Source organism: Mixophyes fleayi, chromosome 5, assembly GCF_038048845.1.
Source record: "Mixophyes fleayi isolate aMixFle1 chromosome 5, aMixFle1.hap1, whole genome shotgun sequence".
NCBI classification, from domain to species: Eukaryota; Metazoa; Chordata; class Amphibia; order Anura; family Limnodynastidae; genus Mixophyes; species Mixophyes fleayi.
In genome coordinates this window covers 114797336-114814600 of record NC_134406.1, presented here as the reverse complement: position 1 = coordinate 114814600, position 17265 = coordinate 114797336, and the positions used below count along the sequence as shown (strand labels likewise).

General features: G+C 44.2%; 1 protein-coding gene across 13 annotated transcripts in view; it reads left to right on the top strand.

Moving 5' to 3' along the window:
* Positions 1 to 17265, top strand: part of TRIO (trio Rho guanine nucleotide exchange factor) — a 535982-nt gene that overhangs the window by 36487 nt on the left and 482230 nt on the right. For all 13 annotated transcript variants that reach the window (XR_012692805.1, XR_012692806.1, XR_012692804.1 and 10 more), the window contains exons 4-5: positions 1283 to 1475; positions 4320 to 4832. Coding sequence is in view for 4 of the 13 variants with exons in the window: in XM_075212723.1 (XP_075068824.1) it covers positions 1283 to 1475; positions 4320 to 4832 (706 nt within the window). In the remaining 9 variants the exon portion in view is untranslated. The remainder of the gene's footprint in view (positions 1 to 1282; positions 1476 to 4319; positions 4833 to 17265) is intronic.

Sequence of the window (17265 nt, the reverse complement as noted above, 5' to 3'; positions counted from 1 at the left end):
GATGTGCTCTTCTTGTCAAGTGTACCTTTGTTTCTTCTTAACTCTCTGAACCTAAGCGTGCTCTCCTAATAATTGCAGATGGCTGTGGGAGCAGCCTTGCACAGAATAGAGCAAATTCATTCCTGAGCTGTCACAATTTTGTTCTTTGGCAGATATTAATTCAAACCCAGTACAAAAGAATAGGAGCTCTTCTCTTTTAAAGAATTTGTGTGACAAAACTCTCTAAGGGTCAGTTTCTTTTGTAAAGCACATCTGCTAATTCGTAGTAGGTAGACCCAACGCTGTTCCAAAATTTAATTCTAATAAGATAAGAAGTGGATGGTATCCCTACCATCCAAATAATATATTGCAATCTTTGTCCCTGGCGCTCTTCTGGCCATCAAAATGTATAAATGTGCAGTATTCACCAAAGGAATGTCTGTATGATTAAAAATGTTTAATAATCAAACACACTCAAACAAATAAAATAAAAATAAATATAAATGTTCTGACCTGAATTTACATACATTACATTTGACATCTGAATGATAGGAAAAGGAATCCTATTAGGATCATCCTTAACGTTAAGGAACTTTTATTTTTACACTGCAATCATCCAGACTCCCTAATTTTCCAAAATTGCAAGAAAACCACTTACCTTTTGATTTCACCTTATTTTTTATTGTGATTTCTTTGAAGATTCACATACAAAAGAAGTTTCTTTTTACTTTCGATACCATGCAAAACAGTCTAAACTATAATCTTAAAGTAGAGTAAATGTAAGGTAAATACCCTGATGGTATAAGTCAGTGCTGTCCGTCTTGAAAAATCATGTGTGCCCAAAATGTATTTGAACCACATAATAGAGGGCTCAATTATATTAATGTGTGTTGCTTTACAATAAGGTATTTTCAGTGGTAGAAATTGTAATGTTTATGTTGATTCAGTACAAGAATTTACTGAGACTTTTCGTTTCACCGCAGCTAGAAAAAGCAAGTAAAGTTCCTATTTTAAACATGAATATCTATCTTGTTTAAATGAGTATTAAAGAAAGTGCAAGATTATTGCACCTAGTTTACAGTGTGCTGGTCAGATAATATAGTCCTTGTGAAAAATCTTGAATGCCTGATAGACTATAGTGAATGTATATAACTAGATTTCCAAAAAACTCAAATCTACATTACTCATTAATAATGGTGAGTTAAATTATATAGTCAAGCCTGCAAAGTGTATAGATAAAACATAACAATACTGTTTACCATCACCCAAAAGTTTTTAATACTGTTCTTTCTTCTACCTGCAGTGAAGAGGTTTGTAAGAGAGGTTTCACAGTAATTGTTGATATGCGTGGCTCCAAGTGGGACTCAATCAAGCCATTGCTGAAGATTTTACAAGAATCCTTTCCTTCTTGTATTCATGTTGCATTAATCATAAAGCCAGACAATTTTTGGCAAAAGCGCAGAACTAATTTTGGAAGCTCAAAATTTGAATTTGAGGTAAGGTCTCTTTCGCTCTCTCTCTCGTTGTCTCTCTCTCTCTCGTTGTCTCTCTCTCTCTCTCTTTCTCTCGTTGTCTCGCTCTCTCTCTCTCTCGTTGTCTCGCTCTCTCTCTCTCTCGTTGTCTCGCTCTCTCTCGTTGTCTCGCTCTCTCTCGTTGTCTCGCTCTCTCTCTCTCTCTCTGTCTCGCTCTCTCTCTGTCTCGCTCTCTCTCTCTCTCGTTGTCTCGCTCTCGCTCTCGCTCTCTCTCTCTCTCGTTGTCTCGCTCTCTCTCTCTCTCGTTCTCTCGCTCTCGCTCTCGCTCTCTCGTTGTCTCGCTCTCGCTTTCTCTCTCGCTCTCGTTTTCGCTCTCGCTTTCTCTCTCGCTCTCGTTTTCTCTCTCGTTGTCTCGCTCTCGCTTTCTCTCTCGTTGTCTCGCTCTCGTTTTCTCTCTCGTTGTCTCGCTCTCGCTCTCTCTCGTTGTCTCGCTCTCGCTCTCTCTCTCGTTGTCCCGCTCTCTCTCTCTCTCTCGTTGTCTCGCTCTCTCTCTCTCTCTCTCTCTCTCTCGTTGTCTCGCTCTCTCTCGTCTCGCGCTCTCTTTCTCTCTCGTCTCGCGCTCTCTTTCTCTCTCGTCTCGCGCTCTCTCTCGTCTCGCGCTCTCTTTCTCTCTCGTCTCGCGCTCTCTTTCTCTCTCGTCTCGCGCGCTCTCTCTCTCGTTGTCGCGCGCTCTCTCTCTCTCGTTGTCGCGCGCTCTCTCTCTCTCGTTGTCGCGCGCTCTCTCTCTCTCGTTGTCGCGCGCTCTCTCTCTCTCGTTGTCGCGCGCTCTCTCTCTCTCGTTGTCGCGCGCTCTCTCTCTCTCGTTGTCGCGCGCTCTCTCTCTCGTTGTCGCGCGCTCTCTCTCTCGTTGTCGCGCGCTCTCTCTCTCTCTCTCTCGTTGTCGCGCGCTCTCTCTCTCTCTCTCGTTGTCGCGCGCTCTCTCTCTCTCTCTCGTTGTCGCTCTCTCTCTCTCTCTCTCTCGTTGTCGCTCTCTCTCTCTCTCTCTCTCGTTGTCGCTCTCTCTCTCTCTCTCTCTCGTTGTCTGTCGCGCTCTCTCTCTCTCTCTCTCGTTGTCTGTCGCGCTCTCTCTCTCTCTCGTTGTCTCTCGCGCTCTCTCTCTCTCTCTCTCTCGTTGTCTCTCGCGCTCTCTCTCTCTCTCTTTTGTTGTCTCTCGCGCTCTCTCTCTCTCTCTCGTTGTCTCTCGCGCTCTCTCTCTCTCTCTCGTTGTCTCTCGCGCTCTCTCTCTCTCTCTCGTTGTCTCTCGCGCTCTCTCTCTCTCTCTCGTTGTCTCTCTCTCTCTCGTTGTCTCTCTCTCTCTCGTTGTCTCTCTCTCTCTCGTTGTCTCGCTCTCTCTCGTTGTCTCGCTCTCTCTCTCGCTCGCTCTCTCTCTCGCTCGCTCGTTGTCTCGCTCGCTCGTTGTCTCGCTCGCTCGTTGTCTCGCTCTCTCTCTCTCGTTGTCTCGCTCTCTCTCTCGTTGTCTCGCTCTCTCTCTCGTTGTCTCGCTCTCTCTCTCGTTGTCTCGCTCTCTCTCTCGTTGTCTCGCTCTCTCTCTCGTTGTCTCGCTCTCTCTCTCTCGTCTCGCTCTCTCTCTCTCGTCTCGCGCTCTCGCTCTCGTTGTCTCGCGCTCTCGCTCTCGTTGTCTCGCGCTCTCGCTCTCGTTGTCTCGCGCTCTCGCTCTCGTTGTCTCGCGCTCTCGCTCTCGTTGTCTCGCGCTCTCGCTCTCTCTCTCGTGCGCTCTCGCTCTCTCTCTCGTTGTCTCGCGCTCTCTCTCTCGTTGTCTCGCGCTCTCTCTCTCGTTGTCTCGCGCTCTCTCTCTCGTTGTCTCGCGCTCTCTCGCTGTCCCTCGCGCGCTCTCTCTCGTCTCGCTCTCTCGCTGTCCCTCGCGCGCTCTCTCTCGCTGTCCCTCGCGCGCTCTCTCTCGCTGTCCCTCGCGCGCTCTCTCTCGCTGTCCCTCGCGCGCTCTCTCTCGCTGTCCCTCGCGCGCTCTCTCTCGCTGTCCCTCGCGCGCTCTCTCTCGCTGTCCCTCGCGCGCTCTCTCTCGCTGTCCCTCGCGCGCCCTCTCTCGCTGTCCCTCGCGCGCCCTCTCTCGCTGTCCCTCGCGCGCCCTCTCTCGCTGTCCCTCGCGCGCCCTCTCTCGCTGTCCCTCGCGCGCCCTCTCTCGCTGTCCCTCGCGCGCCCTCTCTCGCTGCCCCCTCGCGCTGCCCCCTCGCGCTGCCCCCTCGCGCTGCCCCCTCGCGCTGCCCCCTCGCGCTGCCCCCTCGCGCTGCCCCCTCGCCTAATTGCCAGGTTCATAGTGTGCACTTGCATGGATTTGTTTTATTTTTCCTTATTTTAAATAGAAATTGATTTAGAAGGTGAACGCATTAGAGCACTAGAAAGTAGTGGACACCGCAGACAACTCTTTGTTCATTGTCCAATTTTATATAATCACATTTATTCTGGCGCAAAGTTTGATGTGTGATTCTCAAAAATTAGTCTTTCTTTGGTCCTTATGGGGAATTGTGTTAACAGTAGTAATAGTTAAAATAATTATCAGGATTTTGATGATATGGTACATAAGTTTGTTTTAAATACATGATTTCTTTATAATTTATCAAAAACCATTGACATTTTGGATTTTTTTATTTATTTATTATTATTTCCATTTATTTATATAGCGGCAGTAATTCTGCAGGGCTGTGCTGAGAACTCACTCACATCAGTCCCTGCCTATTGATCCTATATTGAGCATGGTGAGATACTGGCATTGCCTGAAATTTGCTTAGAGACCCCTTAGCTTTCACTGTTTTTAAACATTATTGAAAATGTATTTTTTTTCCCCCCCTACAGACTAGCATGGTGTCTATAGAAGGCCTTACCAAAGTTGTTGATCCTTCCCAGCTAACACCTGAATTTGATGGCTGCTTGGAGTATAATCATGAAGAGTGGATTGAGATAAGAGTGGCATTTGAGGATTTCATTAGCAATGCTACTCACATGCTTTCCCGATTGGAGGAGCTACAAGAGATGCTTGCTAATAAGGAGTTACCTCAGGACTTGGAAGGTGCTAGAAATATGATTGATTCACATTCACAGTTGAAAAAAAGGGTTACAAAGGCCCCAATTGAGAACCTTGATATAGAAGGACAGAAACTTCTGCAAAGAATACAAAACAGTGAAAGTTTTCCTAAAAAAAACTCTAGCTCTGGAAATGCTGACCTTCAGAATTTTTTACCCAAAGTATCAACTATGTTAGATAGACTCCATTCTACAAGGCAACATCTTCATCAAGTTTGGCACCACCAGAAGTTGAAACTGGATCAATGCTTTCAGCTCAGGCTGTTTGAGCAAGACGCTGAGAAGGTAGATCTTTTATCCTTCTTGTATGTGTATATGTGTGTGTGTGTGTGTGTGTATATGTATGTGTGTTTGTGTATATGTGTGTGTTTGTGTATGTGTGTGTGTATGTATGTATATATATATATATATATATATATATATATATATATATATATATATATATATATATATATATATATATATATATATATATATATTAGAGATGAGCGCACTCGGATTTATGAAATCCGAGCCCACCCGAACGTTGCCGATCCGAGTCGGATCCGAGACAGATCCGGGTATTGGCGCCAAATTCAAATCTGAAACTGAGGCTCTGACTCATAATTCCGTTGTCGGATCTCGCGATACTCGGACCCTATAAATTCCCCGCTAGTCGCCGCCATCTTCACTCGGGCATTGATCAGGGTAGAGGGAGGGTGTGTTAGGCGGTCCTCTGTCCTGCTATATCTCGTGCTGTTCAGTTAAGTTCTGTGCTGTTCAGTTAAGTGCTGTGCTGTGCTGTGCTGTGCTCAGTCCAGTGGTGCTGTGTCCTGTGCTGTGTCCTGTGCTGTGTCCTTCTGAGGTCAGTGGTGCTGCTGGGTCCTGTGCTGTGTCCTTCTGAGGTCAGTGGTGCTGCTGGGTCCTGTGCTGTGTCCTGTTCAGTCCAGTGGTGCTGTGTCCTGTGCTTCTAAGGGCATAGTTATTTCCCCAATATTCCCCTGTTTTAAAAAATAAAAAAAAGTTATTTAAAAAAATACCAAAAACTAATTTAATTTTTTTTTAATTACCACTAAAATTTGCACAACCAATCCTGCAGTATAAGCCCATTGGTACTGCAATATTACCAAGTTCACACATTCAGCAGTAAAAGTCCAATGGTGCTGTGTCCTGTGCTCTGTCCTTCTGAGTTCAGTGGTGCTGCTGGGTCCTGTTCAGTCCAGTGGTGCTGTGTCCTGTGCTCTGTCCTTCTAAGGGCATAGTTATTTCCCCATTATTCCCAAGTTTTTAAAAAATAAAAAAAAAGTTAAAAAAAAAATAAAAATAATTTTTAAAAAAAAAAAATATAATTATAACCAAATTTACAAAAGCAATCCAGCAGTATAAGCCCATTGGTACTGCAATATTACCAAGTTCACACATTCTGCAGTATCAGTCCAGTGGTGCTGTGTCCTGTGCTCTGTCCTGCTGAGTTCCGTAGTGATGCTGGGTCCTGTGCTGTGTCCTGTTCAGTCCAGTGGTGCTGTGTCCTGTGCTCTGTGCTTCTAAGGGCATAGTTATTTACCCATTATTCCCAAGTTTTTAAAAAATAAAAAAAAAGTTATAAAAAATATTTAAATAAAAAATTAAAAAAAAAAAGTAATTATAACCAAATTTGCAAAACCAATCCAGCAGTATAAGTCCATTGGTACTGCAATATTACCAAGTTCACACATTCTGCAGTATCTTGTGCTACATATAATGGAGACCAAAAATTTGGAGGATAAAGTAGGGAAAGATCAAGACCCACTTCCTCCTAATGCTGAAGCTGCTGCCACTAGTCATGACATAGACGATGAAATGCCATCAAAGTCGTCTTCCAAGCCCGATGCCCAATCTCGTAGTACCGGGCATGTAAAATCCAAAAAGCCCAAGTTAAGAAAAAGTAGCAAAAAGAGAAACTTAAAATCATCTGAGGAGAAACATAAAGTTGCCAATATGCCATTTACGACACGGAGTGGCAAGGAACGGCTTAGGCCCTGGCCCGTGTTCATGACTAGTGGTTCAGCTTCACCCACGGATCTTATCCCTCCTCCTCCCCCCCCCCCCCCTACAAAAAATTGATGAGAGTTATGCTGTCAGCAACAAAACAGCAAACAACTCTGCCTTCTAAAGAGAAATTATCACAAATCCTCAAGGCGAGTCCAAGGGTGTTGGTGGTTGTCAAGCCTGACCTTCCCATCACTGTACGGGAAGAGGTGGCTCGGGAGGAGCCTATTGATGATGTAGCTGGTGCTGTGGAAGAACTTGATGATGAGGATGGTGATGTGGTTATTGTAAATGAGGCACCAGGGGGGGAAACAGCTGATGTCCATGGGATGAAAAAGCCCATCGTCATGCCTGGTCAGAAGACCAAAAAATGCACCTCTTCGGTCTGGAGTTATTTTTATCCAAATCCAGACAACCAATGTATGGCCATATGTAGCTTAAGTAAAGCTCAAATAAGCAGGGGTAAGGATCTTGTCCACCTAGGAACATCCTCCCTTATACGTCACCTGAATAACCTTCATAGTTCAGTGGTTAGTTCAGGAACTGGGGCTAGGACCCTCATCGGTACAGGGACACCTAAATCCCGTGGTCCAGTTGGATACACACCAGCAACACCCTCCTCGTCAACTTCCTCCACAATCTCCATCAGATTCAGTCCTGCAGCCCAAGTCAGCAGCCAGACTGAGTCCTCCTCAATACGGGATTCATCCGAGGAATCCTGCAGCGGTACGCCTACTACTGCCACTGCTGCTGTTGCTGCTGTTAGTCGGTCATCTTCCCAGAGGGAAAGTCGTAAGACCGCTAAGTCTTTCACAAAACAATTGACCGTCCAACAGTCGTTTGCCATGACCACAAAATACGATAGTAGTCACCCTATTGCAAAGCGTATAACTGCGGCTGTAACTGCAATGTTGGTGATAGACGTGCGCCCGGTGTCCGCCATCAGTGGAGTGGGATTTAGAGGGTTGATGGAGGTATTGTGTCCCCGGTACCAAATCCCGTCGAGATTCCACTTCACTAGGCAGGCGATACCAAAAATGTACAGAGAAGTACGATCAAGTGTCCTCAGTGCTCTTAAAAATGCGGTTGTACCCACTGTCCACTTAACCACGGACATGTGGACAAGTGGTTCTGGGCAAACGAAGGACTATATGACTGTGACAGCCCACTGGGTAGATGCATCCCCTTCCACAGCAACAGCTGCATCAGTAGCAGCATCTACAAAATGGCTGCTCGTGCAAAGGCAGGCAACATTGTGTATTACAGGCTTTAATAAGAGGCACAACGCTGACAACATATTAGAGAAACTGAGGGAAATTATCTCCCAGTGGCTTACCCTACTTAGACTCTCATGGGGATTTGTAGTGTCAGACAATGCCAGTAACATTGTGCGGGCATTAAATATGGGCAATTTCCAGCACGTCCCATGTTTTGCCCACACCATTAATTTGGTGGTGCAGCATTACCTCAAAAAAGCATGAACCTGCCCTGCCATCACCTCAAACAAGTGGTTGTGAAGCGCTGGAACTCCACCCTCTATATGCTGCAGAGGATGGAGGAGCAGCAAAAGGCCATTCAGGCCTACACAGCCACCTACGACATAGGCAAAGGAGTGGGGATGCGCCTCAGTCAAGCGCAGTGGAGACTGATTTTCGTGTTGTGCAAGGTTCTGCAGCCATTTGAACTTGCCACACGAGAAGTCAGTTCCGACACTGCCAGCTTGAGTCAGGTGATTCCCCTGATCAGGCTGTTGCAGAAGCAGCTGGAGAAAGTGAGGGAGGAGCTGGTAAACCATTGCGATTACACCAAGCATGTAGCTCTTCTGGATGTAGCCCTTCGTACGCTCTGCCAGGATCAGAGGGTGGTCACTCTTTTAAAGTCAGAGGAATACATTCTGGCCACCGTGCTCGATCCTCGGTTTAAAGCGTATGTTGTGTCTCTGTTTCCGGCGGACACAAGTCTACAGCGGCGCAAAGACCTGCTGGTCAGGAGATTGTCCTCTGAAGAGGACCGTGACATGCCAACAGCTCCACCCTCATTTTCTTCCACATCTATGGCTGCGAGGAAAAAGCTCAGTTTTCCCAAAAGAGGCGCTGGCGGGGATGCTGATAACATCTGGTCCGGACTGAAGGACCTGCCAACCATTGCAGACATGTCTACTCTCACTGCATTGGATGCTGTCACAATAGAAAAAATTGTGGATGATTACTTTGCTGACACCATCCAAGTAGACATGTCAGACAGTCCATATTGTTACTGGCAGGAAAAAAAGGCAGTTTGGAAGCCCCTGTACAAACTGGCTCTATTTTACCTGAGTTGTCCCCCCTCCAGTGTGTACTCGGAAAGAGTTTTTAGTGCAGCGGGGAACCTGGTCAGTGAGCGGCGAAGGAGGTTGCTTCCTCATAACGTTGAAAAAATGATGTTTATAAAATTGAATAATCAATTCCTCAATGAAGTACAGCACTGCCCTCCAGATAGTACAGAGGGACCTGTGGTTGTGGAGTCCAGCGGGGACGAATTGATAATGTGTGATGAGGAGGAAGTACACACTGTAGGGGGAGAGGAATCAGAGGTTGAGGATGAGGACGACATCTTGCCTCAGTAGAGCCTGTTTAGTCTGTACAGGGAGAGATGTATAGCTTTTTTGGTGTGGGGGCCCAAACAAACCAATCATTTCAGCCAAAGTTGTTTGGTAGGCCCTGTCGCTGAAATGATTGGTTTGTTAAAGTGTGCATGTCCTATTTCAACAACATAAGGGTGGGTGTGAGGGCCCAAGGACAATTCCATCTTGGAACTTTTTTTTTGGCATTATATGACCAATCAACAGTCGTTTGCCATGTTCAAAAAGTAAAACCAAATTTAAACAAATTCAAGAAATTAAACCAAAAGTAAAATGCCCTGTCATAATTTAAAACAAGAGGTATTGACGTGCTCTAAAACTACTGTATTGTTGTTTATATTTTATAAACACTACACTTGAAAGCTTGTCTTTCAATGAAAAAGTAACTGTCCATTACACGAATATTTGCAACAGGGACAATTTTAGGGTTAAGAAAGTCAACTAATAACACTTCGACGCTGTCTGTCTTTATAAACACTACACTTGGAAGTTGGAGGAGGTATTGTGGCCCCGGCACCAAATTTACTACCGGGGCCACTCCACTGTGCAGTCCATATTTAGGTGTATCAGATATTAAACAACGGCGACAGTTGATGCCCAATGTTTTAATTATATTGTTGGCGCTGTAAAAAATTGTGTTCCGGGCACACCACACTACGCAGTCCATACCCTTTTTTGGTGGAATTCTGACCCGTGGAGGGTTTTTTAATTATATTGTGGCCTCGGTACCAAATTGTGTACCGGGGCCACCACACTACGCAGTCAAGATAGATAGATGCTTATCATAGATAAAGTACATTCAGTGGTGTGGGGCAAATTGAAAAATATTCAAAATGCACTGACATTATCAAAAACAAGAGGTTTTCACACGCTGAAACTCCAACATGTATATGATGGAGAGGATGGAGGAGCAGCCGTATGTGCAGTGTAATGCAGACCTGTTGAAGGTTTTTTTATATATTTTATTGTGGTGCCCAGTGCCCACTACTCTACGCAGTCCAGATACTATTTTTGGGTGTAATTCTGACCTGTTGAAGGTTTTCTATATATTATATTGTGGTGGCCAGTGGCCAGTCCTCTATGCAGTCCAGATACTATTTTTGGGTTTAATTCAGACCTGTTGAAGGTTTTCTATATATTTTTTATTGTGGTGCCCAGTGCCCACTACTCTACGCAGTCCAGATACTATTTTTGGGTGTAATTCTGACCTGTTGAAGGTTTTCTATATATTATATTGTGGTGGCCAGTGGCCAGTGGCCAGTCCTCTATGCAGTCCAGATACTTGTTTGGTGGAATTCAGACCAGTTGAGGGTTTTATTATTATATTGTGGGGACCACTCTATACCACACTACCACTCTATACCACTCTATTTAATACTTTAATTCTATTAGTAGTTACCATAAAGAGGAACAAAATAAACTAATTTTACCAAAAGTATAATATGACTTACAAACACTACACTTGAAAGATGGTGCCTTTAAATGAAAAAGTCAGTCTTCATTGCACGACTATGTGCAACAGGGACAGTTTTTTGGTTTACAAAGTCAACCAATAACACTTCGACCCTGTCTGTCTTTAACATACTTGATGGGATCTCAATGACGAATGGTCTGTACCATGTTTGGAGGAGGTATTGTGGCCCCGGTACCAAATTGGGTACCGGGGCCACTCCACTATGCAGTCCAGATAGAGGTGTATCAGATATTAAACAACGTTGACTGTTGCTGCAAAAATTTTAAATAATATTGTGGGGAACACTACACTACGCAGTCCATAAACTTTTTGGGTGGAATTCAGACCTGTGTAGGGTTTTTTAATAATATTGTGGTGACCCACTCCTCTACGCAGTCCAGGTACATTTATGGTGCGAATCATACAAGTTCAGGGTTTTTAATATATATTGTGGTGACCCACTCCTCTAAGCAGTCCAGGTACATTTATTGGTGCGAATCATACAAGTTCAGGGTTTTCTTATTATGTATATTGTGGTGATCCACTCCTCTAAGCAGTCCAGGTACATTTATTGGTGCGAATCATACAAGTTCAGGGTTTTTAATATATATTGTGGTGACCCACTCCTCTACGCAGTCCAGGTATTTTATTCGGTGCGATTTATACCAGTTGATGGTTTTCTTATTATATTGTGGGGACCACTCCACTACGCAGTCCAGAAAGATACCTCGTTGCAACGTTTTGGACTAATAACTATATTTTGAGGTGTTCAGAATACACTGTAAATTAGTGGAAATGCTTGTTATTGAATGTTATTGAGGTTAATAATAGCATAGGAGTGAAAATATATATATTCTTTTTTTTTTTAAGGAAATAGCGCAGGGCTCTTACTTATATATTTGCAAATGTAGTTATTTCTGATAATGTGTGGATAAATATATTTATCTCTGAGACCAGGGGAAGAAATTTGTTTTGTTTTAACATATATATATATGTGTATATATATATATAATATATATATATATATATATATATATATATATATATATATATATATATATATATATATATATATATATATATATATATATATTTATATTAGAGTGAGAGATGCTACAATTTCAATGCCTTTATCACTATTATGATACAGAACAATATAGACTGCATAGCAGGATGGGGGCAGTGAGGTACATGTTTGATTGTATTAAAGTCATTCTTACAAATAATCATTGTCCAATGCGTTTGTTGTGGTTCCAACGCACAAAGATATTTAATTGCAAAATACAGCAGGATTTACAGCAAGCCATCCTAATGCATAAAAGAGATGTTACAATCAAGCAATAAAATATATTATAATCAAACAGGAAAGTATAAACATAAACCGAATACATTACATGTTAAGTAGTGCTTCACCAGGGCCATGATAAGATAGGGTCATGTTGTCTGTAGTCAGGCTAAGAGATCTAGCTGGGGGAGCAGCTTGCTTATATGCAGTTTCAGTATAGAAAAAAACACTGATGATGTCACTATGTATGCAGATAGCAGTTAGTGAGGTATTCATTGGCCCAGTGTTAGATATTTCAGTTGCCTGCTGGTCATAGGTCAGTTCATTTGATCCTTTGAAAGGGTGAGGGGCAACTTCCTCCATCTGTTGTCTACGTGTCTTCACTCTGAATAACCAGATCAAACTGACCCACTAAGTACAAAGTATTAAGCTCATATTGCATATATCTTCTAACTGCTAGATGCGATTGATACTCTATCCAAGCCGGGTTAATGCTGGTGAAATAAGCTTTAATATGAGACCAAACTCTTTACCTTTTACAAGACCTGAACCATAAATATCTTTACTATAGTATTATCTATGCATAAATAAATGAATACGTTTTACTAATAAATACATGTGGATTGGAACCGTTATAAATGTGTATTATTTACAAGTGTAAGTGCGAATGTAAGTGTGTGTGGTATTTGTGCGATTGCGGCATAACACATGGCGTACAAATCGCAATCGCACGATAAAACAATATTTAATTAATTTGGTTTACTTCAATTATTTAACTTTCACAATTGGTATGGGATACAATTGTAAGACTTTTACTGCAAGGGACCCTGCTCCCTGGCCAAAAATAGTACCAGCAGAGAGCATTGATGGATATTGATGGACATTTGCAGGTGTTCGAAATGTCTTGTAACAAGTCTCCATGACTTGCCCAAACAGAGTGGGTAAAGATTCTGATTCCCACGCTACAAGGTTGTGCTGTGGAAGCTTATCACGGAGTGGCCCTAAAGGACTTGTGTGGAGTACGACGTGGTAAAAAGGGCCCTCCTTAAGAGCTATGTTATTACCCTGGAGACCTACCGGCAGAAGTTTCGGGACTTGGCTAAAAGCACCCAATAAGATGGATTAATATATTTGACGCCAAGTCCTGAGAAGAATTAGTAGACTTAATTTGTAGAGAGCAGCTTCACCACCGGAGGTGAAAGAGTGGGTATTGGACCGTAGCTCAGCAACCCTCGAAACAGCGCCCCAGTTGGTGGATCAGTATGTGGCAGTGAGGCCACACTGGCAGAAGCGCCAGGTTAACAGCCAACCCGAAAAGACTGTATAATCAGGGGGACACCCCTCTTCTATTCACCCCCAAAAGCAACTACCTTACCCTTCGGGTATCATTCGCCAGCTGCAGCCCCGGCCTGTCTCGTGGCGTTATCAGAGACCACCGGAGCCCAGACTGGAGAAGAAGTGCTACAACTGTGGGAAAACCAGTCATTTAATGGACTGTCTCACAGTCCCAGCACCCCATACTTGTGCCCCTAATCCGAGTCCAGTGGCCTGGCTGACTTGCCTAACTGGTAAAGGTGAGCCATTAGAGACTCTTTCCACCCCTGCCAGGTCAACGGAGTGTGGCGTGTCTGAAGGTGACTTGGTGCGAAGAGTCACCTGGGTCCAAAAGACCCCTCAAAAACAAGTGGTGGAACCTGCAGTCGGTCCACGTGGGGACCCCTGCAGGGTGAAGGACTGAGACACTCAGGGGCATGCTTAACTGTAGTGAGCCCCCATCTTATTGATCCTGCTGCAGTCTTGCAGGGTCGCACTGCCAAAGTTACCATGGCAAATGGACTGGAGAAGGAAGTGCTTGTAGCAAGGGTGTATCTCGACTGGGGAGATAGCCTAGAGTTTGAGATGTTTCCTTTTACGGTTGGCCTCCCAACTGACGCAATCTTGGGCAACGGTGTTGGAGTTGGATTTGTGACTGCATTTCTCATTCTCTATTCCCTATTACCCGTAGCCAAGCTGCTAAACTACAGTCTTCAGGATCTACACCCGCACAACCTAGCCCAGAGGAAAAGACCACATCTGCTATTTCTAAAGGAAACAGCCAGCCCTTTGCATCTGGAAAGACTATGTTCACTAGCGACGCAAAGGATGTTCCTGTCCCTAGCAGTATGCCAGCTCCAGTGCCGAGTACAGCTGACCACAGTGACCACCCTTTGACCCTAGTAACCCCAACCCAGAACCCTCTGCAGCGTATCCTGAGTTAAACAATAGTGAGGGCCGCAGGGAAGAGTTCAGGCTCTCTGATGCCTCACTGGAAGTCATGAGGTGCCAGGCTGGCAGCAGCCTTCCAGCTATGGAGGTGGGGGTTGTTGTACTGTGTAGATAGGAAGGTAGATGAGGATCTACCAGTTCGGGAAGAAGTTCAACTAGTGGTACCACTGGGTTTTTGCGCACAACTGCTGTCTGTTGCCCATGAAATCCCTATTGCTGGACTCCAGGAAAGATAACGAACAGTGAAGCACCTGACTCAGAACTTTTTCTGGCCAGGAATGTCAGATGACGTCCGTGCCTGCTGAAAGTCCTGTGATGTGTGTCAGCGTTTTGGGTGCTCCAGTGCTCGTGTTCCCCTCAGATCCTTGCCAATAGTTGGGGAACTTTCTCAGCAAGTGGATATAGTAGGTCCCCTGCCTGGGCCCAGTAGAACGGGGAAGAGATACATCCTTACCGTGGTAGGCTGCACTACCTGGTATCCAGAGGCTGTTCCTCTGTTCTCCATAAATGCGGAAAAGGTAGCGGATGCGCTGCTTTTAGTATTTAGCAGAGTAGAGTTCCCCATTGAGTTCCTAACCTGTCAAGGGACACAGTTAATGAGTGAACTGGTCCAGTTTCTCTGGGCAGAAGTGCGGAGTGTGGCAAATCCATACTGCCCCCTACCATCCCCAGACTAACGGACTGTGCGAGCGGTTCAATGACACTCTGAAGCACATGCTGCAGGCATTTGTAACTTCAGAGAGGGGGGAATGGGAACGCTACCTGCCGCACATCCTGTTTGCTTATCGCCAGGTGCCGCAGGAGTCTACCAGTTTCTCCCCCTTTGAACTACAATATGGTCGCAGAGTCTGTGGACTTCTTGACCTGTTCTGGAAATCTTTAGAAGGGGATCTAGCTACCCAGGATGTCTCTGTGGTGGAGTATGTGTTGAAGTTCAGAGATCGGTTAGAGAATCTCATGGTGTTCGCGCAGGCTATCCTAGCTGAAACTAGGCAGACCCAAATGTAAAGTATATGCCTTTCTTCAATATTGAGCCTTCTTATAGCTCAATAGTGTTCCTTGCTCACACGGAACCCCCAATCAGACAAAAATAAGGGAAAGGAACAAATTATATTGATAATGGAGTGGAATATAATATTTTTTTTCGATATTTTTTTTTTATTTTCTGGACTGTGGTTTTTACTTATGTCTGCAGACATCCTTTTGTGTTTTTTTTATGTATTTGTATTTTATATCCTTTGAATATCAAGAAAAATGTGGAAATAATATGGTCTATTTGTTTCTTTTTACCAGTATGTGTTTATAAACATTGATTATAACCTTATCCTCTTCAGTTCTTGTTCCATTATTTTAGCGCCGGGGAGTTAATCTTTGTTTTATTTTATATTTATTTAGAAAGGATTAGGGATCTCCTCTCTATCTCACCACAGTTTTGGTAGCTTTATCTGTAGAACTCATACGGAGAGCGCTGGTATCTTTTTTTTTTTTTTTTTTTTTTTTTTTCTTCTTGTCTACCATGTAAATATGTTGAAGGCATACCACGAATGTGTGGAGTCTGTAGCTGCGGTTTGGTGCTTGTTGACTGGGGAACCAGAAAGTGACCCAATTCCTGACCTCCTCGAGGATGCCAGATGTGAAGTTGGTATAGAGGAAGTGGGCTGGGATGAGCAGTTTAGTGCCCGGAAGAGGGAACATCTTGAAGCAGTGCAGTGGCCCTTTGCGACTCAGTTCAGTAGGAAGTCCAGTTGGACTTTCTTGGTGATGCACCATATGGACATTGGTGAGCATAGGCCAGTTAGGCAACCTGCTTATCTGGTCTCACCAATGGCCAAGAAAAATATATTAAAGGAGCTGCAGGAAATGCTTGAGCTAGGGGTGATCCAGCCATCACATAGTCCATGGGCGTCCTCCGTTTTATTGGTTCCCAAGAAGGACAAGACAACTCAGTTTTGCGAAAGTTACCGCCCGTTGAACGAGGTGACCGTTTCAGATGCTTAACCCCTGCCCCGAATTGACCTCTGTTAGATGAGTTAGCTAGAGCAAAGTATGTTTCCACCTTTGACTTGAACAAGGTGCATTGGCAGATCCTGCTGACCCCCAAGGCTCTGGAATGGTCGGCGTTCATCACCCCGTTTGGCCTGATCGAGTTCAAGTCCATGCCATTTGGGATGAAGAATGCGCCAGCCACCTTCCAGCGTGTGGTTGATTACCTGCTGGAAGGGTAGAAAGGCTTTGATCAGGCGTACTTGAATGACATTGCCATTTTCAGTAAATCCTGTAAGGATCATCTGTAAGTCAAGTGTTGGAGAAAATTCACTGGGCAGGGCTTTATTGTGCAAACTGACGCGTCACTGTATGGACTGGGAGCAGTACTTGGCAAGGTGGGGCCAGATGGGCAGGAGTCCCCTGTGGCTTATTTGAGCAGCAAACTGCTAAACTGGGAGGTGGGGTATGCCACAATTGAGAAGGAATGTGTGGGCAGTTAAAAAACTACAACCTTATTTGTATGGACAACATTTTACCGTGGTGACTGATCATAATCCTTTAAAGTGGCTACAACACACCTTAGCGGAAAATGGCAGATTGTTGCGCTGGAGTCTTGCCCTTCAAATTTACGAAGGGCAACAACAGACACATATGCAGTCCATAATGTCACAAGTAGTATTAACTGGTGTATTTATTTAAATTTTTTTATTTTTTTTTATTAGTATTCTGATGGGACTTTATTTTGGACACTAGTTAAAATCCTGTCAAAATTACGGAAAAAAATAAGGTTAAGATCATGTTGGACCATTTTTTGTTCACTGTTAAATTCCACACATCATTTGTCTCATGAATGTGGAATTAAATACTGGCTTCAACAACAGGTGCAGAACTTATTACTCCCAATCTGAAATTACTCTTGTGGATGCATTGATTGAAAAGTTGGCTGCTCAGCTGCAAAATGCTTAGCGTGTCAAAATTCACAAATACTGTTCACGGGACCACAGTTATGAGCATTAAGATTTGTTTCATTAAAGTTACCCACATCAAGAATATCATGGCATATATGCTGACATTGTAGTCGTTGACATATTACCTCGGTCTT